General features: G+C 48.3%; 1 protein-coding gene across 1 annotated transcript in view; it reads left to right on the top strand.

Annotated features, from left to right (window-relative positions):
* Window positions 1-26964, top strand: part of CUL1 (cullin 1) — a 47120-nt gene extending 20156 nt beyond the window's left edge. The window contains exons 8-21 of the mRNA XM_004382358.2: window positions 1590-1720; window positions 5014-5121; window positions 5198-5304; window positions 9405-9453; window positions 9765-9896; window positions 10441-10558; window positions 11224-11300; window positions 11639-11770; window positions 20954-21046; window positions 24443-24490; window positions 24570-24652; window positions 25008-25113; window positions 25783-25896; window positions 26476-26964. Of these exons, the coding sequence (XP_004382415.1) occupies window positions 1590-1720; window positions 5014-5121; window positions 5198-5304; window positions 9405-9453; window positions 9765-9896; window positions 10441-10558; window positions 11224-11300; window positions 11639-11770; window positions 20954-21046; window positions 24443-24490; window positions 24570-24652; window positions 25008-25113; window positions 25783-25896; window positions 26476-26556 (1379 nt within the window). The 3' untranslated portion in view covers window positions 26557-26964. The remainder of the gene's footprint in view (window positions 1-1589; window positions 1721-5013; window positions 5122-5197; window positions 5305-9404; window positions 9454-9764; window positions 9897-10440; window positions 10559-11223; window positions 11301-11638; window positions 11771-20953; window positions 21047-24442; window positions 24491-24569; window positions 24653-25007; window positions 25114-25782; window positions 25897-26475) is intronic.
* The last annotated feature ends 1010 nt before the right edge of the window (window positions 26965-27974 follow it).

Raw genomic sequence — 27974 nt, 5'->3', positions numbered from 1 at the left:
GCACGAGTGGAGATGTCCCTGTGTCCTGGGCACTGCGCGCGCAGAGTGCAGGGGCCCGGAGCACGAGTGGAGATGTCCGTGTCCTGGGCACTGCGTGCGCAGAGTGCAGGGGCCCGGAGCACACTGGGTCCTCACGGGCGAGAGGCTCTGGGATACCTCATGTCCTCATCTTGTGATAAGGCTCTGGGGCTGAGGGTGCGTCTTGGAGCAGGCCACGGGGGCATGCGAGCGAACTAGTGGTTACAGGAAGTTCTGTGTGCCGGAGGATCTGTTTCTGACATTCGGGGTTTCTCCTGATTGTAAGAGTGATACCTTCCCATCCCTAAATTGGGAATGTACAGAAAAGTATAAACAGAATGTAACAAGACATAAACGCATCACCCCCAATGCCATATTCCAGCTATAATTAGGTTTTACCAACCAGGGTTTTGGTTTGTTGTTTTTTAATCTTTCTGGGAAAGTGGTATGTAATTCAGAAAGTACTGTTAGACCTTCCTGTCGCTGGTGCTGTATCTGGTCACGTGGTTCTCAAGCCTTTGGTTGGAATTCTTCGGAATGCTGCAAATAAGGAACAAATAAATTGAAGCAAGAATTTCATTGTCTCTGAAATTTATTAGGATAAAATAAAACACTCTTTCACCAAAATGTGTTACCGCACAGAGGCAGTTTAATCAAATTGTTAAAACCGTTTCCCTTGATGATGACCTTCAGAAGGAGGGCGACACACGACCGTGGAAAGCGTGTGCTTCTGCACTTCGAACCACGCGAGGCGTTGGGGGGATGACGGGAGGAAGCCCATCTGGGAACAGACGTGATGAAAACCAGCATACTTGCCCAGCGTCAGTCACTGATGACAAGGTGTGCACATCCACCTGCGCATCCGGATTTCACACCTTGGGAGCATCTGAGTGTGGCTGGGGGGCCTGTTTCCAGCTTAATGTAGAATGTAGCATGTCCCGTATCGTTTAGCATTGAGTTGACACTTCTCCGATTTCTTCGAAAGGGAGGATTATAATTGTGTATCTGTAAGAGGGGGCAGGTTAGGAGCTCCATACAAGATTGATGGTTGAACTAGGTTCCCCCCAACTGGTATCTGCATCCCTGGCTTTCATGAAGCGACCTCACACCACACACGTGTCGATGAAGGACGTTGAGGACCCTGTTGTGACTCATTTGTGGACTTGAGCTGAATATTCAGTCTCTCTCCTTTAATTTATCCATTTTTTTTTAAATCAGTGTTTGAGTGCCTACTGATCAGGCATAAGTAATAACATCCCAATCTTTTAGGAAGCATTCAGTGTAGTTTCTGATGGGATTTGTTTTTTATTCTCCTGTGGTTTTTCATATTAAGGGGAAAAATAAACTTTTACAATAGCATGACTTCATTGTTACTTTTACGTACATGTGCATACACACATACACACATACTGAATAGAAAGCACCTGGCCGTGATTCAGTGGCTTTGGTTGTTAGGTGTAAAAGCACAGGTATTGTTTCAGAGCGCCTTCTCTTCGTCTCAGTAGAAACGTTATCAGTGGGGTGGATGTGCAGTTGTTCCGTGCATAAGATGGCGCCTCTTCTTCTTCCAGATCTGGGCCGCATGTACAACCTCGTGTCCAGGATCCAGGACGGCCTGGGGGAGCTGAAGAAGCTCCTGGAGACACACATCCACAACCAGGGTCTCGCTGCGATTGAGAAGTGTGGAGAAGCCGCGTTAAACGTGAGTAACGCTGGGCAGTGGGTCGGGTCCACGTATTTGGCGCTCCTCATTGTCTCCAGGTGGGAAGGTCTTCACCTGAACGAACGCTCACAGGGACCCCTGCTTGGCACCTAACAGGAGGTGTTTGGTGAATATGTCCACAGACGGCCCTCTGGCATGTCTTAGGCATTAGGAATATCACTTCTTGATATTTTTCCCTTCGTTTCTTCTCACTATTCAATTCCTTGCACCAGAAGAGAGAAGATTCTTCCACAGAAAGAAAAGGCTAAAATAAAGCCTTGTACAAACTTGCACCTGAAGTCCCTCGGTTGTGCCTTTCAGGAACCTAGCTCCCATTGTGGTCAGACTGACCGGCTGAAGACAGGCTGTTTGCTCCGCGACCATCTGCAACGTGCAACATTCTTCTACGCGCACGCGTGCACGCTCTCACACCAAGCGCTCCCCAGCGGAGCTCGTAGAACGCGCCCGCGGGGCCCTCTGACCCCGTGAGGGGCTCGTAGAACGCGCCCGCGGGGCCCCCTGACCCCGTGAGGGGCTCTTAGGACGCGCCCGCGGGGCCCCCTGACCCCGTGAGGGGCTCTTAGGACGCGCCCGCGGGGCCCCCTGACCCCGTGAGGGGCTCTTAGGACGCGCCCGCGGGGCCCCCCGACCCCGTGAGGTGCTCACAGAATGTGCCCGCGGGGCTCTCGGACTCGGTGAGGGGCTCACAGAATGTGCCTGCAGGGCTCTCGGACTCGGTGAGGGTTTACCCTCAGTGGGAGGCACTGCCTTCGCTAGGAGATGGGATTGTGGTCTGTTTGTTCCTGCTGCAGAGGTCAGCTTGAATTGTGTTTGGGAGAACTCATGGGAAAGAAAAGCTTCTGGAACACAGTTGGTTCTCACGTCTGACTCAGAAAACGTCCTTTTCTGGCTTCCCTGTGCTTGGTGTTAATTATCGGGCAATAATGTATTTAGCATGGCTATCAAATCCCTCTTTCTCTGGTGTCATTTGGAAGGCCCCTTTTTGTATTTTTAATCATGGCAGCTGCTGCTTCATTTGTTACTGCATCTTTGCAGGTGTTAAGATAAAGGAAGATTTTCAGGTATTAAAAAATTTGGAGGGACGAGGTGGTGGAAGCAGATTTCATAGTGCCCCAAAGCCCTTTGACATTGCCTATGAATGTTGAAATGTAAATTACTAGAGGGACAGAGGTAAAGCCCTACCTTTAGGTTTGTAAAACAGTGTTACACTTGCGAATGGGAAGGAACTGGCTTAGCATTGGGCTTTGTGAAAAAGAACCCTTGGTCTCAGTGGACCCTGAGCTTCTGGCTGGCGTCCACAGTGCTGCTAGTGCGAGGGCACAGGCCACCCGGGGGCGGGTCAGTCTTCCTCCCCGACATGTCACCCTGGCCACCTGCTGGCCTGCCTGTGTCAGCCGTCTGAGGAAACGGGGTGGTGATGGCACCCTTCCTAGAGCACCCATGAGGAAGTCCACAAAAGTGCTCACAGCAGCAGTGGGGCTGTGGTCGCACACGGCTCCTCTCAGCGCTGCGTGCGGTTCCCCTTCACTTAAAAATTTGCCTGAATTATCCTTACGTCTTGACGGTTTTCCTTATTTTCAAACTGAATGTTCCTTCTTAAACGCCTGATATACATCACGCATATACATATACACACATACAAACACACACACATACATATACAGATGTACACACACATGCATGATTATACATACACCACATAAGTACACATGCTGTGAACGTACACACATCCAGATGAATACACATACATAACACATGGTATACATATACCCATACACACACACGTAAGCGCGCAGACGCGCGTGGTTCGGGGGTCCTCCTGGTGCGACACCTGGAGAACGTGAGGTGTTTCTGCAGTGCTAACTGGGACCTTGGTCCCCTGCACAGACAGCAGGTTCACATCCCTGAAGTGAGTTTTCAGGTGAGTCTGTCGTGTCGTAAGGTACAGAGAGAGGAGTAGATTGGTGAAGCCGTTTTTGCTTTAATCTTTTTGTGTAAACTGTTATATGGAGTCCCTGGGTGGCGCAAATGGTTAAGCGCTCGACCCCTAGCTGAAAGGTTGGTGGTTCAAACTCACCCAGAGGCACCCTGGAAGATAGGCTTGGTGAAAGATCAGGGCCTTGAAAACCCTGTGGTGCAGTCCCGCTGTGCACACACGGGGTCACTGTAAGTCGAAGCAACTTGACGGCAACTAACAAGAAGAAGCCATCATATATTTGGTATGAAGTTAGTATCTGTCAGGACTGTGGAAACGTAAGGAAACCGTTTCCCGTCCTGCGCCACGGGCCTCTTGTTCGTGAAGGGGAGCGGGGAGCAGGGTCCCTGCAGCTGCTCCTGGTCATGCTGAGTCGATGTCCTGGACAACCTCCTGCCTGGCTCCGTCCACAACTGTGTTGGAGGTCTTCTGATCACCCCAGGGCTGGGCCTGCCTGCCCACCCGCGTGCGGGGCAAGGTGCCCAACGGGACTCGGTTTTCTTGCCTGTAACCTGGGGCAGAGCGGTGTCTCCAGTGGTGTGGCTGTGGTGACCGGCTGTGGGGGCTCAGCAGCTCCCTTCTGAGTCCTGCCAGCCCCCGTTGCTGAGCGTCCGGTCTGCCCTTTGTCTAGAGGCTCTGTTCCCCATCGGGACCCCAGGTCTGCTGCCATCCTCCAGCCCTCTGCTCCCACCCACCAGTCCCACACAGGCCTCAGTGGGCATGTTCAGACCCTGCACAGCAGAGACTGTGTGGCAGAGACCAGGGCTGGCTTCCACTCCCAGACAGAGCACAGAATGGGAAGTTTTAGCACCTGCTGTAAGAGATTGGAGCCCTGGGGGCATGGTGGTTCAGAGCTCGGCTGCCAACCAAAAGGTCAGCAGTTCGAGTCCGAATGCATCAGCCCCTCCTTAGAAACCCTATGGGGTAGTTCCACTCTGGGTCAGAATCTACTCAGTGGCAATGGATTTGGTGGTTTGGATAAAAAATTGGCTAAACACAGCTGTCACTTTGAAAATACTGTTTTATATGATTTTTTTAAGTTGTCAGATAATTTTAAAAAATCACTGTTTTTAATGCAAGCTTGAAATCAGTATTTAACTTCAAGTGCAGAGAATATTGAGTTTTTCTTTATTACGTGCATATACATGAAATGCACTGTTTTCAGTGATGGTGCCTGTTCCTTGATCTGGACTGTTCATTTCTTACAAGAAGTGCCTAGGCTTTGGGACCTCTTTCAGCAGCTCTGGGGTGTGCAGTGTAGCCCTCAGTAACTGACCTCTGCTGTCCCTGCTTTCAGGACCCCAAAATGTATGTGCAGACCGTTCTGGATGTGCACAAGAAGTACAACGCCCTGGTAATGTCCGCCTTCAACAACGATGCTGGCTTCGTGGCCGCGCTTGATAAGGTGGGTGGGCGCTCCTGGGCTTGTGTGGGGCTCCCGTGGGTGGAATGCCCCCTAACTGGACCCCCTGCACCCACAGGCCTGTGGCCGCTTCATCAACAACAACGCGGTGACCAAGATGGCACAGTCATCCAGCAAGTCCCCAGAGCTGCTGGCGCGCTACTGCGACTCTTTGCTGAAGAAAAGGTACTGAGCGCTCTCGTTGATTTCTCAGGAAACCGGTTTAAAGTTGCAGCTTTTACAGAGGGATTAAAAGGCACGTTAAGTTTTTTGTGTGCCTTTCGAGAAGATTCTTTAAGCCTAAAATACCTCCTTGCCTTCCTGAAGGGGCTTCTGTGTCACTTGCCTAGTTAGTTTCTCTTACCTCCCTAACAGCCACGGGACTGTCAGCTGGAGGAAGTCCGGGTCCTGGGTCAGACCGCTTGTCACTGAGGGTGGAGGTGGCTCTCGTTTTCCTGGTTACCATCCAGGCGAGACTCTCGAGTGTCTGCTGATGGGACAGCGCCGGAAGCACAGGGCAGGGACACTGATTCCACAGGCCTTAAGACACATTTTCACACTGATGAGCTTGCTGCATTGCTGTTTCGTGTTCTTACCTTTTTTTTTTTTAAATTTTTAGATTTGTTTTGTTATTGTTTCTGAGAATGTACACAGCAGAACATACACCAGTTCAACAGTTCCTGCATGTACCACTCAGTGACACTGATTGTATTCTTTGGAGTAGTGCAACCGTTCTCACCCTCCTTTCTGAGTTGTTCCTCCCTCATTAACGTAAACACACTGCCCCCTAAGGTTCCTGTCTAATCTTTCGAGTTGCCCTTGTCACTTTGATCTCACATAGATAGTTCTTAGAAGAGCACAATGCTGAAGGCAGACATTCTTCACTAGTTAAGCTAAACTATTAATTGGTTTTAAGAAGACGTCAGAGGATGATTTTGGTTTCAAGATTCTCTCAGGGCCATAGTTTCTCAGGGCTTCATCTAACCTTCATGGCTCTGGAAAAGTCTGGAGTCCATGAGAATTTGAAGTTCTGTGTTCTGCCTTTTTCCCCTTTTGGTCAGGATTCTTCTATAAAATCTGCGATCAAAGTATCCAGTAATGATGGCCAGGCACCACCCAGTTCTTCTGGTCTCACGACAAAGGAGGCAGTTGGCCACACATTCCATATTCTCCTTCCCTTCCTGACTTTCCTTTTTCCTCTGTTCTTCCAGATGAATGTGCCTTGGATGCCACTTGTAAGCTTTTAAGACCCCAGGCACTGTGCAAGGAACTAGGAGGTAGAGCAGAAGCACTAAATAATGTTATTAGGCCACTTAGCTGGGATGTCCCATAAACCATGACCTTTAGCCTCCAAACCAAGGAACTAAATCCCGTGAGGTGTTTGATTATACATAAGCAGCCTCAGCAGCTATTCTTTTTTGTTGTTGTTAAGAAATACATCTCTCACACAACCTCTGCCAATTCAGCTTTTTACAGGTGTACAACTTACTGACATCAGTTACATTAATCAGCTGTGCAGCCCTCAATCGGTGATTTTTCCATCACCATAAACCGAAACTTAGTACTCCATAAGCGGTGACTCCCACTTCCCCCCTCTGCCACCCCTACTCATTGCCATCGAGTCTGTTCTGACTCATAGTGACCCTGTAGGACAGACTAAAACTGCCACATAGGGTTTCCAAGGAGCATCTGGTGGATTCCAACTGCCAACTGTTTGGTTAGCAGCCGTGGCTCTTGACCACTGCCCCACCAGGGCTCCACCCTCCCGCCTGTGGTAGCGACTAATAAATTTTGACCTCTAACATACATTTGCCTATTTTTGTCATTTCATGTAAGTGAGGTCATACAATATTTGTCCTTTTGTAATTGATTTATCTTACTCTACATGATGTACGTTCTTAACTTTTTTTTTTTTTTTTTGCATGATCACAAGCTTTATTACACAACAATTAGGATGAAGAACTGGGTAGGGTGGATCATAGGGTGGTCTTCCTCGGACCTTCATCCCAGGGTGAGATGATAAGGTAGCCTCCTCTATGCACACCCTCGATGTATCGTAGGTGGAAGACAAAGGAACTCGGGTTCTCCATATCCTAGACCAGAGGGTTATCCTGCTGGATTTCATGGGAGGAAGGGAAGGGGGTAAGAAGAAGGGGCCTCTGTTAGGCGCAGGTAGCACGGCCATCCTGTGACCAGGAATGTGTCTGTTTACCTGCAAATGGCATGGTCTTCTTGGGGCCAGAATGCTTGAACATCTTTGTGGTTTCTGTTGCTGGGTGGTGTCAGAATGAACATTCCTTCCACTTTAGTGCAAGATTAATTCTGTAAATATGGATCTTCCAATTAATTATACAGGTGTATATATATTTTTTATATTCATTTATTTTTTAACGACCTTCGTCCTCAGCCGACGTTTCTAACCAGTTTATGTGCACCGGGGTGGGGCCTCCTCCCTCCCCTGGGCTCTGACCTTCTCCCCGTTCTGTATGGCGGGTTTTCCTTGGCTTCGCTTTCAGTTCACCTGTTTCCTCCAGTTCTTCAGAAATGCTCAGGGATGAGTGTTCTGTCCCCAACATCGTGTCAGCAAAGACTTTGATGAGGGGACAGTCCCCTGTGGTTTTCCACGGCAGCCATTTCTCATGCCCCAGGCAATACTGGGCTTAATACTAATGAATTGTGTTTTAAGCAGCGCTCTGAAGTTAGCACACCCCCGTCAGAAATAGTCACAGAGGACACACTCCTAGAATAAAAAGACCAAAGACAGGTCTACGTGAGGAGTACCACGCAGGTGCTGTCAGTGTTGCTAAGATATTAGAAAGTCAAATTTGTCGGTGAATTTTAAAAATTCATCAAAACATTGTGTAGTGTTGTAGAATGTAAGGATAGCTCAACAGCAGCAAATCCCACCTAGTTCATGATGCAAACTGAGAACACTGGAAAACCAGTGGTCATCCTCCTAGGATGACGGGAAGACACTTGATAAAGGTACACAGCTCCTGTCGTTGTTGTTAGGTGCCATCGAGTCAGTTCCGACTCACGGCCACCCCACGAGTGCAGAGTAGAACTGCTCCGTAGAGTTTCTTAGCTGTGATCTTTTGGAAGCAGATCGCCCGGCCTGTCTCTCAAGGGTGGGTGGGTTTGAACTGCCAGCCTTTCAGGTACTAGTTGAGCGCTTAACCGTCTGTGCCACCCGGGGAGTCCCATAGTTCTCCCGACCTGCCAGAAGGCCGCTGGCCGGGATGGCGAGTTTACAGCCTGAGTACTTGGTGACGCTGGCGGGCCGTACGATCGAGCGGCTGTAGTCAGAGCCTCTGGTGCACTGTTTCCGTGAATGGAAAGGGACTTTAGATTGGAATCCCTCTGACCACTCGATTTCATGCTTTCAGGCTGTGGTGGTATGAATTTAAGCATTGTGAAATGTGGAGGCATTCTGTCAGGGCTTCAGTTTGGCCAAATACCCGCATCCGCTTTATCCATTAAAGACACATCTCTCAAGAGATTGTTTCCTAGTTGGGCTCCTGAAGCCGCTGGAACAACAGAGACATTTCCAAGCGTGACCGCGGGGAGCACATGCTGCTGAAGGGGAATGCAGACTGCTACCGGGACAGGCAGCCTGGGTGTCCAGCGCTTCCCAGCACGTGGGGAGAGGAGCAGTGCAGGCTGTTGGGGGCTGAATTTTCACAGCCGACTGTTATTCTTACAAAGCAGAACCTTGACGGAGCTTGTCCGGGGCCAGGTCACTTCAGGTGGAGCAGTAAAACCTGAGACATTCATTTGCGTGAACAAGTCAGTCGTTATAGGACAGTCCCCTTTGGTGGACATACCTACAAATGGAGGCCACACTTGTAGTTTAAACTGTTTCATTATTTTTAATTCTCAGACTATGAAAAGAAAGCTACTGGTGTGCCATTTTGGTTTTTTTCCCCAAAGTTAAAGCAGATTGTAGAAAGCAGTTTGAAAAGGGAAGCTCATTTGCTTATGTAGAATTACACAGAATGTCTAAAAGGAAAACTTCATCAGAAGGTTCTTGGGAACGTTCTATAAATCCCTTGTGTTAATTTTGGCCTTTGATGTGCTGAGTGGGTACTGCCTGAGTTCTTCTACCCTGATGGGGTTGAAAGAAGCTTGCCACATGGCTGTAGGTGAGAAACCTTGACCTGCCCGCTCCCCACGTACCGGTCTGGAGAGAAGCGACCACATTCTGGTATGCTAATTTGGCTAACTGCGACATGTTCATTAAATGTTGGCCGGTTGGTTTTAAAACGGTGCCTTTTTCTAAATTTCAGCTCCAAGAACCCAGAAGAGGCAGAGCTGGAAGACACGCTGAACCAAGTGGTAAGGTGCTTAGTGACGGCCCGTGGTTGTAGTTGTCACAGGTGGGTGTGTGGGGTGTTGTGTATGCACAGTGGTGGAGTCACTTTGTGAGAGCTCGTGGCTCTGCTTCCCACACTGGTCGTTAATTTCACCGTCTGCTTCCCTCATTAGTCCTAGTCTAGACCCGCGTACGTGCCCGGAGGGGCTGACAGACGCTCACTCTGAAGAGCATGAGCAGCGCTCCCCCTGGGTGTGGGACGGGATAGGGCTGTGCGGTGGGCGGCGTGCTGCGAGGCGTGGGAATTCAGTGTATCCTGTGGCGGCTCCGCTAGATGGTCGTCTTCAAGTACATCGAGGACAAGGACGTCTTCCAGAAGTTCTATGCAAAGATGCTGGCCAAGCGCCTGGTGCACCAGAACAGCGCGAGCGACGACGCCGAGGCTAGCATGATCTCCAAGCTGAAGGTGGGGTGCGCATGGGTTGGGGGCGGGTCGGTCCGCGGGGGACAATGTCACCCCACTGCTGGGAGTGGCTCCTCCTATGTTCACCCCTCCCAGGCAGTGGCCCCCCAGCATGTCGGCAGCCCCTCCCTGGACAGTACCCCCAATGCTCACACAAAACCACCTTGTGTGTTGGCAGCCACCCCGCCCACCCCAGTCACGTCATATCTAGACTGAGCTGCTCCCCCTCCAGCTGCTCTCCTGGTGACCCCCCACGGCCCCTGTCCATGACCCTTACCCGCTTCCTCATTCTAAGTGATCCTGCTGACCTCTGGCCCCCCCAAATTCTGTACAGTTACCACATCTTTGTAAAATTGCATTTCCAGTTGTATCCTCCTCCTTTTTTAAACAAGTAAATGCTCAGCGGCTTCCTCATTGACCCCGGGAGAGCCCCTGTGCCAGACACTGAGGTTCCCTCTTGCCTCCTGCACACACCATCTACAGGACCACCGCGTCCGTCTGCACGCCCGTGTCTATGGTAACGAGACATTGTCTGGGTGTGTTTCAGCAAGCCTGTGGCTTTGAGTACACCTCCAAGCTCCAGCGCATGTTCCAGGACATCGGCGTGAGCAAGGACCTGAACGAGCAGTTCAAGAAGCACCTGACCAACTCAGAGCCCCTCGACTGTGAGTGTCAGTGCAGAAAGCATTCCTGGGCTTGGTGCTCAGGCCCTCGAGCCAGAGGAAGGGTGGTGTCTTGGTGTCTCGTGCTGCTCTAACAGACCACGGCTGGACGGCTCTAACAAATAGAAGTGGGTTTTCTCACAGTTTAGGAGGCTACAAGTCCGAGGTCAGGGTGCCAGCTCTAGGGGAAGGCTTCTCTTTCTGTCGGCTCTGGAGGAAGGACCTTGTCTCTTCTGAGCTGCTCCTGGGCGACCTTCATGTGCTTGGCATCTCTTCCCCCATCTCTCTTTGCTAGCTTGTATTCAGTCTCTTTCATATCTCTAAGAGATTGACTCAAGATACACCCCACACTCAACAAAGACAACCCATTCCCAAGTGGAACTATAACCACAGGCATAGAGGTTATGATTCACAACTCGTATTTTTGGAGGACACATTTCAGTCCATATCACGGGGTGAAGGAGGAGATGGTCTGTCAGACGTGTTAGAAGGGACGGGAACTCTCTGGAGCAAAACATTTCTGATTCTGATTAAGGTGAGAAGTGGTTGAACTTGTTAGTGTTATATGTTCAGCAGGATTTTTCAGGAACTGCACCTTGTGTGAATGAGCAGTGGGTGGTGGGTCTGGGCAGTGGGTCCGGCCGCTGACTGGCGTGTCTGCCCTGCAGTGGACTTCAGCATCCAGGTCCTGAGCTCCGGGTCCTGGCCCTTCCAGCAGTCCTGCACCTTCGCGCTGCCCTCGGAGGTGAGGGGCGGGCCGGGCCCTGGGGGAGCGGGAGGGTGGGCCTTGCTCAGCAGGGCAGCATCCTTCTGTAACCAGAAGCTGGCTCGTCCTGTAGTGAACGTGGCGATGGCACCCCGCATCTGGGGGCACGGACCTTCCTGGCTGTTCCTTCCAGCGCACGTTAAAGTGCTTCACAAGAGTCTGATGGTGTTGGTATTCGCCGAGACTTCGTATGTGAACTTGGAACCGCGTGTTACTCAGAAACGGGGTCCATAGACGGTGGAGGGGTGCATGTTCTCTGTGATGGGTCCGTGGACTGTGGAGGGTGTGTGTTCTCCGTGACGTGTTCCCCTCTGCAGCTGGAGCGGAGTTACCAGCGGTTCACAGCCTTCTACGCCAGCCGGCACAGTGGCAGAAAGTTGACATGGCTATATCAGCTGTCCAAAGGGGAATTGGTAACCAACTGTTTCAAGAACAGATACACCTTGCAGGTAAGGTCACCTTCTTTTTTAAAGCACTTTTTAAGTCCAAATGAACGTAAGACAAATAGTAGAGAGCGCGATTGAGGGGGTTCATGGAGCAGGTCCAGAGTCAGGCTTCTGATAGGATAGTTTGAGGCTGACAGCCTGGGTTTGAGGGTCAGGTGACCTGAATTCTCCTTCTTTCTGGCTGAGTAGCCAAGGCCAAGTTCCTCAGTGACTCTGTGCCCCTCCTCCCTCCCCCATAAAACGGGGTGTCAATGTGGATATTTTGGGGGAGGCCTGAAAACTAAATGAAATAATGCTGAGAACGTGGCTTTGTTTTCACGTTTGAGGTTTCCACTGCAGATGAGGTTCTGCAGGCTGGAGATGCTCATTCATTTCCACTTTCAGGATTTACTCTGATAAAGGGGTTAAAACGTTTCCTCTTCTGTAACTCTGGGTACAGACGTTGTAAACGTGAATGTGAAGTAATTGAATTCGTATTACCATACGGTTGAAGTTTTGCTTTATTTTTCCCTCCGATGTGCAGAAGAGTACGTGCGTGCATACACTACTGTACAAACTCTAGTACCTGAAATCAGGGCCTGTTTCTGCCCAGTGAGCGCAGGCGTGTGCAGCGTCGGCCACTTGCTGGCCCCCCGTCATTAAAGGCACGAACGGTGTGCTTTTCCTTGTGTGTTTCTTTGATTCTTTTAAAAACGTGTGTCAGCTTTATGGCGATAATTGCACACAATGAAACACACCCATCGTAAGTGCGCAATGGCTTGTGACGTGCTGTGTGCACTGTCACCACCGCGGCTCAGCGCCTCTCCAGGCTGGTTTTGGTCACTGTCGTGACGGTGAAGAGGGAGCTACTGCTGCCTGTGGCTTCCGAGCCCCACCTTCAGGGTCGTGCCACCCAGAGTGCAGGAGAGCCTCTCTCTGGCTTCCTCCTTCCGCGTTAGTTTGCCAGCTGGAAACCCCAAGTCCTGCCAGGAGCCTGATGTCCCCACTGTCCTCACACACACCCGGCATTACTGCTGGCTCTTTGTAAAAATGGCGTGGTGGCGTCAGACCCGCTCTCATTTCAGGTGTGTGGGGAAGGAGAATCAGGATTGGTGTCAGCCCAAAGCTGATCCCTATGAGGTGGAGGTCAGACATACCTCCTCTCCAGACTTTTTTCCAGTTGTGATACCAGCCATCCCTCCCACGGCACTCTCTACTTCTCTGCTGGGTTTGATAATTGATCGCAGTGGCCACACAGAACTCACAGACCATATGCAGCAATTATAGGGTTTATTAGGGAAGTAACAGGTTACAGTTCAGGATCAGGATCGACTTGGAGTTAACAGGAACAACTCAGGAAATAGTTCTTCGATCAGGACAGCTTGTCCATGTCCGCAGGCAGGCCGCTGTCTCAGCCTTTGGCCCTCACGCTCGCCCCAGCCTCTGCCCTGCTTGGGCAAGTGTTCTGGCCTTTTCGCTCTGCCAACAAGTGCCCGGAGGCGCCCTACTCCACCAGAAGGTCTCCTGCCCAAAGGCTCTCAGCTCTCTCACTTGCAGGTCGGCGCATCCACTGTAGCCACGTTGTTCAGCGGGCTGGGAAGTGGCCCACTGTGTCATCTCACGCCAGTCACCTGGTTCTCCTGCTGCCGTTTCTCTGCTGCTGCACCCTGCCGTACTTCCTGCCGCTTTTTTTTTTTTAATTGTACTTTAGATGAAGGTTTACAGAACAAATAGTTTCTCATTAAACAGTTAGTACACATATTGTTTTATGACATTGGTTAACCCCACGACATGTCAACACTTTCCCTTCTTGACCTTGGAGGACCCTTTTTTTCTTTTGGTGAAAATATACGTAGCCAAAGATACACCATTTCAGAAATTTCTACATGTACAATTCAGTGACATCGATTACGTGCTTCCAGTTGTGCTGCTATTCTCACTATCCTTTTCCAAATTATTCCATCATCATTATCTTCAACTCATTGTCCCCTGGGCTTCCCATCAAACCTTTTGAGTTGCCATTGTCAGTTTGAGCTCATAATTTTTTTTTGTACCTTAGATGAAGGTTTGTAGAACAAATAGTTTCTCATTAAACCGTTAGTACACACATTGCCCTGTGACAATGGTTAACAACCCCACGACATGTCAATACCGTCCCTTCTCAGCCTTGGGTTCCCTATCACCAGCTTTTCTGTCCCCTCCTGCCTTCTAGTCCTTGTCCCTGGACTGCTGTGCCTCATTAGTCCCATTTTGTTTTATGAGGCTATCCAATCCCCAGTTGAACGGTGAACTTCAGGAGTGACTTCACTAGTGAGCTAAAAGGGTGTCCAGGGGCCATACTCTTGGGGTTTCTCTGGTCTGTCAGGCCAGTAAATCTGAGTTAGAATTTTATTCTACATCCTTTTACAGCTCTGTCCAGGACTCTCTGTTGTGATCCCCGTCAGAGCAGTCAGTGGTGGTAGCTGGGCACCATCTAGCTGTACTGGACTCAGTCTGGTGGAGGCCATGGTAGCTGTTTGGACCAGTCTTTTCCTTGTATCTTGTTCTCTTCATTCTCCCTTGCTCCCAAAGTGGTGAGACCAATGGAGTATCTTAGATGGCTGCTCACAGGCTTTTAAGACCCCAGACGCTACTCACCAAGGTAGAATGTAGAACATTGTCTTTATAAACCATGTTATGCCAGTTGAGCTAGATGTTCCCCGAGACCATGGTCTCCACAGCCCTCTGCCCAGCAGTTCAGTCCCTCAGGGAGTTTGGAAGTGTCTATGGAGCTTCCATGACTTTTCCTTGTACAAGTTGTGCTGGCTTCTCCAGTACTGTGTACTGCCTTAGCCTTCACTAAAGTTAGCACTTAATCTGTTGTCTTTTTAGTCCCCGCTGCCCCCATCTTTCGTAATCAGCAAAGATTGTTTCTTTTTGTGTGTAAACTTTTACATGAGTTATACAGTAGAGGTCTCATACAATATTTCTTCTTTTGTGATTAACTTATTTCACACCGCATAATGTCCTTCAGTTTCATCCATATTATGAGATGTTTCACAGATTCATCATTGTTCTTTATCGTTTCATAGTACTCCACTGTGTATGTACCATCGTTTATTCATTCGTTAATAGGCATCTAGGTTGTTTCCATCTTTTTGCTATTGTGAACAGTGCTGCAGTGAATATGGGTGTGTATACGTCTATTTGTGTGACAGACAGCTCTTATTTCTCTAGGATATATTCCTAGGAGTGGGATTGCATTTTGCAGTGCTTTTTTTTTGTGGTACTGAAATTTTCTTTATTCCCCTTACTCTCCTGTGCTGAGTTCCTTTTGTTTGTGGGTTTTTTGTTTTTTGGTTTTTGTTGTTCCATTTGTTTTTGTAGGTTTTGTTTTTACTGAGGCTTTATGTTTTTCTTCTTTGTTTTGTTGAGTAGGTTTATTAACTTTCTTTGTGGTTACCTTGGAATTTACCCTTATCTTCCTAGATTTGAACCAGTCTATTATCACTTGGTATCGCCTTGCTTTCCTCTCCATTAGAGGGTTCTATACCTACACCATTTATTCCCTCTTTTATTGTTCTGATGCTGTTGTCATTTACAGATTAATCTCTCTGCTTCCCTGTTGTAATTCTTTTGGTTTTGCATAGTCCTTAAGAGTTCATTTCCTAGGTTGGTATCTGGCTAGTACAATCCTGTGTCCTGGATTCAGCCTGTGGTCTGACGTTGTTTGTTCTCAGATCGAAGGACTCCCTTTAATAAGTCTTGTCAGTTTGGTTTGGTTTTTACATAGTCCCTTAATTTCTGTTTATCTGGAAAAGACCTAATTTCACCATCATATTTGAACAGGAGTTTTGCAGGATATACTCTTGGCTGGCAATTTTTTTCTTTCAAGGTTTTATATATGTTATCCCATTGCTTTCTTGCCTTCATGGTTTCTGCTGAATAATCTGAGCTTAATCGTATTGTTTCTCCTCTGTATGTGACTTTTTGTTTTTCTTGAGCTGCTCTCAGGATTCTTTGTCTTTGGTTTTAGCGAGTGTGATTATGATATGCCTTGGTGATTTTCTTTTGGGGTCTATCCTATATGGGGTTCATTGAGCTTCTTTGATGGTCACCTTTTCATCTTTCATGATATCGGGGAAGTTTTCTGTCAGCAGTTCTTCAGTGATGTTCTCTGTGTTTTCTCCCCCTGTTCTGGAACTCCGATCACTCGCAAATTTTTGCTTTTGATTGTATCCCACATAATTCTCAGGGTTTCTTCATTTTTTTTTCGTTCTTTTTCTGATTTTTCCTTAGAGTTGTATCCAAGTGTCTTCAATTTCGCTGATCCTGTCTTCCATCGTTTCAAATCTGCTCCTCAGCCCTTGTGTGACACTGTCCGTTTCTGAAATCTTGTTGTTTCTCTTTTGGATTTCTAATTGTTATTTTTGTATGATTTCTAGTTGTGAATTTATTTTAGATTTTGTTCCTGTATTATATTTTCTTGAATTTTTCCATTTTTTTGTCTGTATTTTCCATGAATTTGTCTATTTTTTCCTCATTGTTGTCTGCTTTTTGCTTCAACTCTTGGATAATTCTGAATATTAGAGATTTAAATTCCCTATCAGTTAGGTCTAGTGCCTTTTCTTCTACAGGAAAGTCATCTAGTTTTATTTTGGATGCCTACTGGAACCATCCTGACCTGTTTTTGTAAATGTTTTGATATTGTCTGCTGTTTTTGGGGCATTCAGTGGTTATTTTCCTTATTTATTTATTGTAGATTTGTTTGTTTCGTCCCGCTTTTTTGTTTTGTTTTGTTACATCTGAGCAGGCGGGCTGCGTGTTCTTTGTTGTTGGCTTGTCTGTGGGCACGATACTTTTCACCTCCTTCTCCAGTGGGCGGGGTCAGTCAGGTATGGTACAGCAGAGCAGGTCCAGCTTAAGGGGAGTTGCTGGGATGGGTTGTTTGTGGCACATACCAGGGCTGACAGCGCGGACTGGGAATCAGTGCAGGACAGGTGCCAGTAGGCCATGCCTGTGCTGCTTGGGAGTGTGATGTTCAGCACACGGTGCAGGTAGGCAGGAAGGAGGGGGTAGGTTGTGATGTGTGGAGCTAAGATGAGTATGGGAAAGAGGAGAGAGGAGAGAGGAACAAGAGCCAAAAACATACAAACAAGAAAGAGTGCTAAGGGAGCTTGCTTTTGGAGTAGAGAGATGAGAGACTGAGATGGGGAAAAACAAAAAAAGAAAAAGGGTAAAAAAAAAAAAATGAATGAATCGAGAAACTGGAAATGAAGAAAGACAAAAAGGGAATAAGAGAGAAGAAAACAAAACAAAGAAACAAACAGGAAAAAAAAAAAAACGAGAAGGAAATGCCCCCAGGGATGTCCCTGTGTATCTGCGCGGAGTAAGGGAGTGGCTTCCAAGCTGCGCAGTACCACCCGGCTAGAAGGGGCTCCCAAGCCGAGAAAAGAAAAAACAAACAAATCAAAACAGAACAAATCAGAGCAAACAGAAAAGTCCAGAGGTCCCACTAGCGTGGCGGCACAGTTTGGGAAGCAGTTTCACAGTCGAGCGGTGTTTCGCAGCCTTTCGGGAAGAAGCAAAGATGGTGCACAGAGCCAGGTATTTGAGAAAAAGGAGGGGGAGGTGGTGAGAGGTGAGGAAGAAATCTAAAGAAGCGGAAAAAAGCAACACCAGCAGCCAACAAAAGGCACTTAGGGAGCCGGCCAGTGCGGGCAAGTGGAATCCAAGTGACACCGGGGTGAAGCTGGTGCTTCCCGGCCAAGAGACTGTGGCTACAGGAAGCAGAGGAGGATAAGTGGGGGTGAAGAAGGGTGGTGGGTGGGAAAGCCTATATCGCTGGTTACCAGTTGTTCTGTCTCCTGCTGGAAGCTACGTGAGGCTGCTTTCTCGTACCCCCTGTTCACTGATCTCCGATAGGAGTCCAAGATGCTGTATCCATGCTGCAGTAGCTGATAGGGAACCTCTGAATGTATCTCTCCCCACTCTCTGTTCTCGGTCAGTTTCTTTTTCCATTAGGTGCTTGGCTGAGTTCTTTATCTCTTCATTTGATGCTTAGGGTTTCAGGATTTGATGTGTGACTCTGTTTGACTTAGTTTTTCTGATCTTTGCTGCAGAGGGACCTCATGGTGCTTCTGACTATAGCACCATGTTGCCCAGAAGTTCTTGCCGCTGCTTCTTGCCATCTCTGGTGTTACAGCTTTGTCTGTCTCCTGGGCCTAGGAGGTTCTCAGCATAGGGACCCTGGGTCCAAAGGATGTGCTCTGCTCCTGGCTTTTGTTGATGATAGTGAGGTCTCCCATCTCTCTGGGATTGGATCTTTTTAAACCTAGTGGAATAGCAAAACTGACCAATCCTCTACATATACTTTATTTGCATAGTCCCATCCCAGCGAGGGTTCCATGCGCCTTATTTGCATTACAGGTAGTCTCTGACTTACGGTGTATTTAAGTTACAATGAACGACACTTACTGACTATCCATTTTTTTGGGTGGGGGGTGGGATGTTGCTGTTTTTGTTAGGTGCTGTCAAATCGGCTCCAGCTCATAGTGACCCTGTGTACAGCAGAATGAAATACTGCCCAATCCTGCACCACCCTCAAAATCGTTGTTTTGCTTGAGCCCATGGTTGCAGCCACTGTGTCAGTCCATCTCCTTGAGGATCTTCCTCTTTTTAACTGACCCTCTACCAAGCATGATGTCCTTCTCCGGGAACTGGTCCTTCCTGGCAACATGTCCAGAGTACATGAAATGAAGTCTCGCCGTCGTGGCTTCCAAGGAGCACTCTGGCTGTACTTCTTCGAAGACAGATTTGTTTTGTTCTTCTGGCAGTCCATGGTGTATTCAGTGTACTTAGCCAACACCGTAATTCAAAGGCAACAATTCTTTTTCTGTCTTACTTATTGTCCAGCTTTCAAATGCTTATGAGGTGATTGAGAATACCATGGCTTGAGTCAGACACACCTTAGTCCTCAAAGTGACATACTTGCTTTTTAACATTGGACGTCCTATGATAGAATGTTGCAAGACCAATGACTTCTTTGCAAATACTTTTTTCCAACAACATAAATGGCCACTATATGAGTGGACCTCACCAGATAAAATATACAGGAATCAAATTGACTTCATTGGTGGAAAGAGACAATGGAGAAGCTCAATATCATCAGTTAGAACAAGGCCAAGGACCAACTGCGGAACAGACCATCAATTGCTCTTATGCAAGTTCAGGTTGAAGCTGAAGAAAATTAGAGCAAGTCCACGAGAACCAAAATATGACCTTGAGTATATTTTGTACATCTTATCATTGGTAATATGTACTGCAAACAATGTTGCAGTGTGCAGTTTGCTGATGTTTTCATTCTCAGATGTTCCTCGCAGAGGTTTGATTTCATGAATTACTGTTCAAAACGCTGTTGTATAGATTTAGTTTTCTAGATTAAATCAGGGGCTTAGGTTGCTTGAAAACGTGGACTCAAATGCTGATTGCTTTGTGAAAGTTGATAGGCAGTTCAGGAAGTAGTGAGATGGTACCTCGAAATATACGAAGAACAAAAGAAAAGCACTATACACACAACTCTCACTAAATTCCTGACTAGAAACGCCATCCCATTCTCAGGGATAATCCAGATGGTCCAGAACCGTCCACAAGTGGGGGTTATTACCACAACTGACAAAATGCCTACATCATCCAACTTTTCTTCATCATCAGAGTAAATTTTTAGGATTTGTGTGTTTTTTATGTATATATGTAGAGGGTCAGTGAAAAAGAGGAAAACCCTCAACGAGATGATTGACACAGTGGCTGAAACAGTGGGCTCAAGCATAACAATGACTGTGAGGATGACGCAGGACCAGGCAATGTTTTGTTCTGTTATAGGGTCGCTATGAGTGGGAACCAACTTGATGGCACCTAACAACAACATGTATTAAAACATACCTGTAAGTTTATAGCTAATGTTTCCAACCCCAAATAAAGATCGAATTTTATAAAGATACTGATAATAGAAGGCAATAGTAATGAAAACCAGAAAAATGAGGTATTTGACTTACGTCAGGACCTATTTATGATGGAGTCATCGGAACAAACCCTGTCGTAAATTAGGGACTACCTTATTAGCAGGCTGTCCAATTCCCTTGATGGGCCACAAGCACCTTATATGCATAGACTCACCCAATCATTTTTGTGGGTGTCACAAGTCCATGGCTAAAAGGGCCATACAAGAGTAATTCACTGTACCGCACCCTTGTGGCCCAGGTCAGCCCAGGCAAGTGATGATGTTCGTGGTCGTCGATTGTTGCTGTGAACTGGAGGTGAGGAGGGGGAGAAGGGGGCCCTGGGAAAATGGGGAAGGCGTCGAGAGGAGCAGGAGTGAGCGTGCTGCCTGTGCACAGCTGGTGAGACTCCTCAGAGCACTTTGGGTTCACTTGTGAATGGTTTCGAATGTTAGGTAGTCAAAGACTTCTGATAAGACACCAAGTGTGATGTTGTTCTACACTCTGAGACTCCAAGTGCTGCTGTAACAGAAATACCACACATGGGGAGCTTCAAGGACAGAAATTTATTGTTTCATATTTCTGGAGGCTGAAAGTCCTATCGGTACCAGCCGGGTCGGTTCCTTCCCTTTGGGTAGCCCACGCATTCCTTGGCTTGCAGGTGACCCTCACACGGCATCACTCTTACCCCGTGGGTGTCTCTCTTCCAGTTAGCTCTTTAATAACTCAGAAGGGATTCGGTTTAGAGCCCACCTTAGGTATGATCTAATCAACACAGCAAAGAGCCCTATTTTCAGACAGGATTACCCCCACAGGTACAGGGCTAGGTTTCCAACATGTATCTGGGGGACACAGTTCAGTCCATCCCAAACACACAGGTTGTTTCAGGTTGGCAGTATATCAAAGACAGTTCTCCTCAGAGTTTGTGCAGAAACAGACCGACCTGAGTGTGGGTGCATGGTGCATGGGAACCTACCAGGTGCGTGGTACCTGATCCGTGTGTGTATGTGTTCTCGTAGATGACACTCTTAAGAAGAAAATTCACTTTAAAGTATGGAAAGGTGGGGAACGTAGGCTTCTCTTCCAGAAAAACGTTGCCTTGCTTCACTTTATTTTTTGCATCTGTTTGAAGAATTTCTCTTATAAATTTTTCACACTGATGTTCTGTATTTGGAGTTTTTTCCACGCCATTTAAATGTTTCTTCTCTTTTCTGTGTATGGGGCTTCAAAGGCATCAACGTTCCAGATGGCAATCCTGCTGCAGTACAACACAGAGGATGCCTACACCGTCCAGCAGCTGACCGACAGCACGCAGATCAAAATGGTACCTTACCTTTGCCCAGCCTCTATTGCACGAGTTGACTGTCCTTATTCTTACGGATATTGTGGGGAGGGTATGGGGACAGGATGTGGTGTCTTCAAAGTGAAATAGGTATGTGGGATTTTAATGTGTGTTACAGAAAGCCTGATTTCTAAACTTCATATGAGCTGTAAGATGCGTGTACGTGCTTTTCGCATGTTCACCAGCTCTTACCCTTTTTGCAGCTAGGTTTTTCTTACTAAGCTTAATTTTCACCTATTTTAATATTATTTTTCCTGTTAATTTTTTTATTGAGATATAATTCACATAACATAAAATTAACCATTTTGAAATGTGCAGTTCAGTGGTTTTTACTATATTCACAGTGTTCTGCGGACATCGCTATTACCCAATTTCAGAACATTTCTGTGACTTCAGAAAGAAACCCCCTGTACCCATTAGTAGTCCCTCCCCTTTTCCTTCATCTTCCAGCCCCTGGCAGCTGCCGGTCTACTTTCTGTCTCTGGATTTGCCTGTTCTGAACATTTCATATCCGTGGAATCATACATATGTGGTCTTTGGGGTCTGGCTTCTTTCACTCAGCATATGTTTTTAAGGTTGAATAATACTCCATTGTGTGGATGTAGCACAGTTTTTTATCTGTTCATCAGTTGATGGACATTTGGGTTGTTTCCACTTTCTGGCTACTGCGTGTGGTGCTGCTGTGAACATTCATGTACAAGTGTTTGTACGGACGTGTTTTCATTTCCCTTGGGTGTGTACCTAGGAGTGGAATTGCTGGGTCGTATGGTAATTTTGGAGCCCTGGTGGCACAGTGGTGAAGAGCTTGGCTGCTAACCAAAAGGTCGGCAGTTTGAATCCACCATCCACTCCTTGGAAACCCTTTGGGGCAGTTCACCTCTGTCCTATAGGGTCGCTGTGAGTTGGAATCGACCCAACGGCAACAGGTTTGGTTGGTTTTGGTATAGTAATTTCATGTTTAACTTTTTGAAGAAATGCCAGACTTTTCCACAGTGACTGCACCATTTTACATTCCCACTGGCAATGCGTTCGGGCTTCAGTTTCTTCACATCCTCACCAACACTTGTTATCTTTCTTTTCATTTCATCACGGCCATCCATACGGCTCATCCTCGTTGTTTTGATTTGCATTTCCCTGATGACTGATGACATTGAGTATCTTCATGTGCTTATCGGTCATTTGTATGTCTTGTTTGGAGAAATGTCTGTTCAAGTCCTTTGTACATAGGTTAATTGGGTTATTTGTCATTTTAATGCTGGATTGTAAGGATTCTTTATACAGAATATTAGACCCTTATCAGATATGTGATTTGCAAATATTTTCTCCCATCCTGTGGGTGGTTTTTCTTGATAAGGTCCTTTGATGCACAAATTTTTAAAATTTTTACGAAGTCCACTTTACCTGTTTTTTCTTTTATTGCTTGTGCTTTTGTTGTCATGTCTAAGAAAGGATTGCCTAATCCGAGGTCACAAAGATTTACTCCTATGTTTTCTTCTAAAAGTTTTATGGTTTTAGTTCTTACATTTAGGTTGTTGATCCATTTTGAATTAATTTCTACATATGGTGGGAGGTAGGGTTCTAAGTTCATTCTTTTGCGTGTGGAGATCCAGTTTTCCTAGTGCCGTTTGTTGAAGAGACTGTACTTTTCCCATTGAATGGACTTGGTACCCTTGTCAGAAATCAGTTGACCATAGACGCATAGATTTCTGGACTCTGAATTCTGTTCCATTAGTCTATATGTCTATCCTTATGCCAGTACCGCAGTATTTTGATTATTTTAGCTTTATAGTACATTTAGAAATTGGGAAGTATGAGTCTTTCCACTTTGTTCTTTTTCAAGATTGTCTCGGTGATTTGGGGCCCCTTGCCATTTTATATAAATTTGAGGATCAGCTTTTCCATTTCTGCCAAAAAGGCATTTGGAATTTCAGTCTGGGTAGTATCGGCATCGAATTAGTATTAAGTCTTCCAATCCATGAGTAGGGGACGTGCCTTCCCGTTTGTTGGCGTCTTTACTTCCTCTCAGCAGTGTTTTATAGTTTTCAGTGTAAATTTATTTCTATGTATTTTGTTCTTTCTGATGCATTTTAAACGAATTGCTTCCTTTTATTTCCTTTTCTGATTGTTCTTTGATGGTGTATACAAACAACTGACTTGTGTGTGTTGGTCACGTATCCTGCAACCTTGCTGAACGTGTTTATTAAGCTTTGATATTGTGTGTGTGTGAATCTTTAGGGTTTTCCATACATAAGATCATATCATCTGCAAATACAGATGGTTTTACTTTTTTTACAAGTTGGGTACCTTTTATTTCTTTTTATTGCCTAATTGCTCTGGCTAGCACTTCAGTACAGCGTTGAGCGGTAACAGTGAAAGCCAGCATCCTTGTACTGTTCCTGATCATCGGGGATAAGTGTTTGGTTTTTCCCCATTGAGTATGATGCTGGCTGTGTTTTTCATAGATTCCCTTTATCATGGCAAAGAAATTCCCTTCTGTTCCTAGTTTATTGAGTGCCTCTATTGTGGAAAATGTCTGCATCTGTTGATGATCGTGTGGATGTCTTCTTTAGTCCGTTCCTATGGCTGTTACGTTGAGTGGTTTTCACATATTGAACTGTCCTTGCATTCCTGGGATAAATCCCAGCTCGTCATGGTGGTGTCAGCTGCTGTCAAGTCGGCTCTGAGGCAGGTGACCTGTGAACAACGGAAGGAAACGTTGCCCATCCTGCTCCACCTTCGCGATTGTTGGTATGCTGGAGTCCATGGTAGTGGCTATGATGATGTTGGATTCAGTTTGCTAGTATTTTGTTGAGGATTTTGCATCTGTATTCCTGAGGGATATTGGTCTCTGGTGACTTTGTCTGGCTTTGGTGTCTCTAATGCTGTCCTCAGAATAAGTTAGGGAAGTTGTTCTCTTTTAAGTCCTGTTTCAAGTTAGTCCCCAGAACATCTCAGAATCAAGTAACAAAGCAAGTCTCATTGCTGCTGACCCGTGAGAGGGAGAAGACGGAGCCTGGGGTGCTCAGCTGTCTTGCAGGGTAGGCGGCCCCAGAGAGGGCTGCGAGCTGCTTCTGCAGCTGACACGTGAGACTCTGGTGGCTCTGTGACAGGAATGCAGTGCCGATCTCTTCCCTGTTTGGGGACGAGAACACACATTAGGGCCCAGACCCACCCGTTGGCCTGACCTCACTAGCAGTACCCCCACGCCCCTCATTCTGGGTGAGTTTCCTATCTGGAGGCCCCCACTGTCACAGTTTTAGCCTCGACCGTGGGAGCAGAGTGGGCACCAGTGAGGCACGGTGGATTCTGGGCTGCCTGCGGTTGTTAATGCAGGGAAGAATGAGTTTTCCTTCTGACTTGTTTTCTCTTTGATTGCAGGACATTCTGGCACAAGTCCTACAGATTTTATTGAAGTCAAAGTTATTGGTATGTGTGTACATTTTCCGTGTTAAGCTAGAAGAAAGGCATTTCCTGAGACTGTGTGGTAACAGTTGTTTTCTTATAGGTCTTGGAGGACGAAAATGCGAATGTTGATGAGGTGGAACTGAAGCCAGACACCTTAATAAAATTATATCTTGGTTATAAAAAGTAAGAGAAGTCTAATTGACAGCTGGCCCTGGGCTGAACCATACACCCAGTGCCCTGGCGCCTTCCCTAGGGTTGCTGGACAGGGGAGGACTGGGCTCTGTGAGCCTGGGTGGGGGCCCGACAGGCCTTGGACTACGCTCCGTGTCCCTGGTTTCACCGTGCCTCTGTGTGGGGTTTTGTTTCTTCCTTAGTGAGGAGATTCCTTGGCCAATGTGTCTCCTGAACGGCTTGGACACTTTGGGCCTGTTTATTTCCAAGGGTCTTGATTTTATCTCACTTGCCATGGTGAGGGGGCAGGTGAAGGGGCAAGGAGATGGTCATGTCAAACACCACCCTGTCCTCCGTTTCCCTCCAGTAAGAAATTAAGGGTTAACATCAACGTGCCGATGAAAACCGAACAGAAGCAAGAACAAGAAACCACACACAAAAATATCGAGGAAGACCGCAAACTGCTGATTCAGGTGACTTGTGGGTGGATGGAGAGGGGGTATGAGGTGGACAAGTGGATGGCAGGGTGAAGGGTGGATCGTCGTCCTGAGAATGTGAGGGTCTCGGGATGGGCAGGTGAAGCCGCAGCTCCGGGGCCTGCTCTCTGCCAGGTGAGGGCAGAATGGTGCCGCCCCGCCCTGCAGATTGGGAGCAGGTGGGCTGAGAGATGGGGGCAGGAGGCAAGGGTGTTTAATGGAGGTGTGGACAGCTCAGCCAGCCTAAAAGATTTAAATTGTTCTGTTTTAAAGTACTTCATTGTTGTTGGGTGCCATTGAGTCAGTTCTGACTCATATGGACCCCATAGGACAGATTAGAATTGTCCCAGAGGGTTTCCAAGGCTGGACTCTTTATGGGAGCAGACTGCCACATGTTTCTTCCCCAGAGCAGCTGGTGGGTTCAAACCACCGACTTTTTTCGGTTAGCCACTGAGCGCTTGACCGTTGTGCCTCCAGGGCTCCTAAAATACTTTATAGTTGAGTTGAATGGTTAAAGGTGCTCAGAAGACCAAGAGAAACAGTCTTAACGTTCGTCAGATTAGCGCTTGCCTGCCTCTCTGTTGCCTGTTGGGGGTCCATCCCGGGCGAACAAGTTTGCTGGTGTGCTCGGTGCCCCTCCCCCGCCCTGACCCGTGTTGCCCGCAGGCGGCCATCGTGAGAATCATGAAGATGAGGAAGGTCCTGAAGCACCAGCAGCTGCTCGGGGAGGTGCTGACGCAGCTGTCGTCGCGTTTCAAGCCGCGGGTCCCTGTCATCAAGGTACAGGCGTCGCTGGGCCGCAGAGCTGCAGAGATTCAGAAGGTGGCCGGGGTGGGCTTGCTGCGTGGCCGGAGAGGGGCTCGCCTGGTCCCTAGGTAGCAGGTGTTCTGGAGTTCAGCCGGCTCTCCCCTGACCCTGGGCCGCAGGGCCGCCCCGCTTGTGCCTGCTGCATCACAGGGTACGCGGGCTCCCGCAGCTCAGCCTCCTTGGTGGGTATCTGCGCGGGAGCGTGTCGCGGTCCTTTGTCGTGTTTATGGCCACACGGGTGGTCTGCGCAGGAGCTGGCCGCCGCCCACCCTGCTGGTCTGTGCTGTCTAAAGCAGACGCGGCCCGTGGGCAGAGGAGCTGCTCCAGGCCGGCGGTGAGGACACGGCCGGACCGCCTCCTGCTTCCCGTGTGTCCTGGGGAGGAGTGGTCATTTTACAGAAAGGGGCTGGGGCTTGAGGACAGCGGGCCCCGAGACCACAGCCAGGGCGGAGGGACACTGCCTTGCGCTCAGGGGCCATCCCTAGGGGCCGCAGCGTGTAGCCTCCGTTCTGACAGTCTGTGTTCTTCTTCCTTTTAAAAACTAACGTCCAGAAATGCATTGATATTCTGATTGAGAAAGAATATTTGGAGCGAGTGGACGGTGAAAAGGACACCTACAGCTACCTGGCTTAGCCTTCTGGAAGGGTGTGGCCCGCGTGACCACGCCGCTCGAGGGAGGACGGCGCCGACTCCGCTCTGGCCGCCGCCTCAGCCGAGACCGAGACCGCAGGGCAGCCTCAGGCCCACCGAACCGCTCAGGACTGACACTTCTGTCTGTGCTTACGGACGCGACGCCATTTAACCTAATTTAAGGACCGAGGGGACAGGCCTCCGCTGAGGCTGCATGCGTCACATCAGCACACGCTGCCGTTCTCGCCGCCGGAGGGCAGGTCCGCGGCCACACGCCGCCGCCGTGGAGACATTTGTACAGTGTGCTTCATTTTTTAATGTGTGAGAATAAAGAGAATTAAAGGATTTCTGTACAAGTCGCATTTGGTTTTGTTTTAAGTTTTACTAATTTCTATATGTAAATAAAAGATATAACGATTATGCAATTTTCCATATTCGCAGTGTCTTCCTGGAGTCTGAAAGGCTCATTTGTTGGACTGAAAAGGTTTGCAGGCCCTTGTCATGTCTATTATTTGTTTACATTTCTGAGGCTTCTTCCTGCAGGGCTCGAAGGCAGGGCTCTGAGGGCAGCGGGTTAGTCCTGACAACCTGAGGCAGTAGCTTTCCTCTCGGGTGGGGAAACTGCAGCGGGGCCGCGGTCTGTGGATAGAAACGGGCTTTGTCCTGAGGGCCTGTGCGCCCGGCCTGTCTTGTCCCCAGGTGGCAGGAGAGCAGCCCTGTGGCCACAGCACAAAAGCGCCGGCGTCTGAGGCAGCTGCTGGTAAGTGGACAGCAGCTCAGCGGTCAGCTGTGGGATGCAGCCAGCACTTGGGCGTCGCTGCAGAGACCGAGGCTGCCCTTCCGTGTGGTGGCTCTGCGGCCCACCTTGGCCGTCAGCCGCGCCGCTCACTCCTGAGCCCCGTCTGCAGCCGCATCCTGGCTCTGCAGAGGGCTGGCACAGCCCCACACTGCTGTCTGTGTGGAAGTTCAGAGCACCTACGCGCTCCCTACGGAGCAGGTGCCCAGACACACACAAACACCTCCAGGAGGTCGTCGTAAAGGGGGAGAAAGCATAGCAAAGAAATCAGCAAAAGTTAGGCGGAACGTTTTCCCTCTTATTGAAGAAGTGCGGTAGTGACTGAACCTTTCCTGGTTCCAGCATGACCTTAGGGCGTCTCCTTCCGGACACGAGCAGGCCCCAGGGTGTAGACAAGGATTGAAGACCTCCCATGCCCCCACTGGAGCTGGACGGCTGGCCATGGCTCATGGATGTGGTGAGGGAGCTGAAACGGGGTGGGGGGGGGCCTGCCCTGGAAGAAGATGGTGAGGGCAGACAGCATGAGATTCCTGTGGCCGCCATAACAAAGTACTGCACGCTGGGTGACTTCAGTTCATTCCCTCACAGTTCCAGAGGCCAGACGTCCGAAATCAGAAAGTCGGCA

Source organism: Trichechus manatus, unplaced genomic scaffold (genome assembly GCF_000243295.1).
Source record: "Trichechus manatus latirostris isolate Lorelei unplaced genomic scaffold, TriManLat1.0 scaffold00093, whole genome shotgun sequence".
NCBI classification, from domain to species: Eukaryota; Metazoa; Chordata; class Mammalia; order Sirenia; family Trichechidae; genus Trichechus; species Trichechus manatus.
This window is presented reverse-complemented; position numbering and strand designations above follow the sequence as displayed.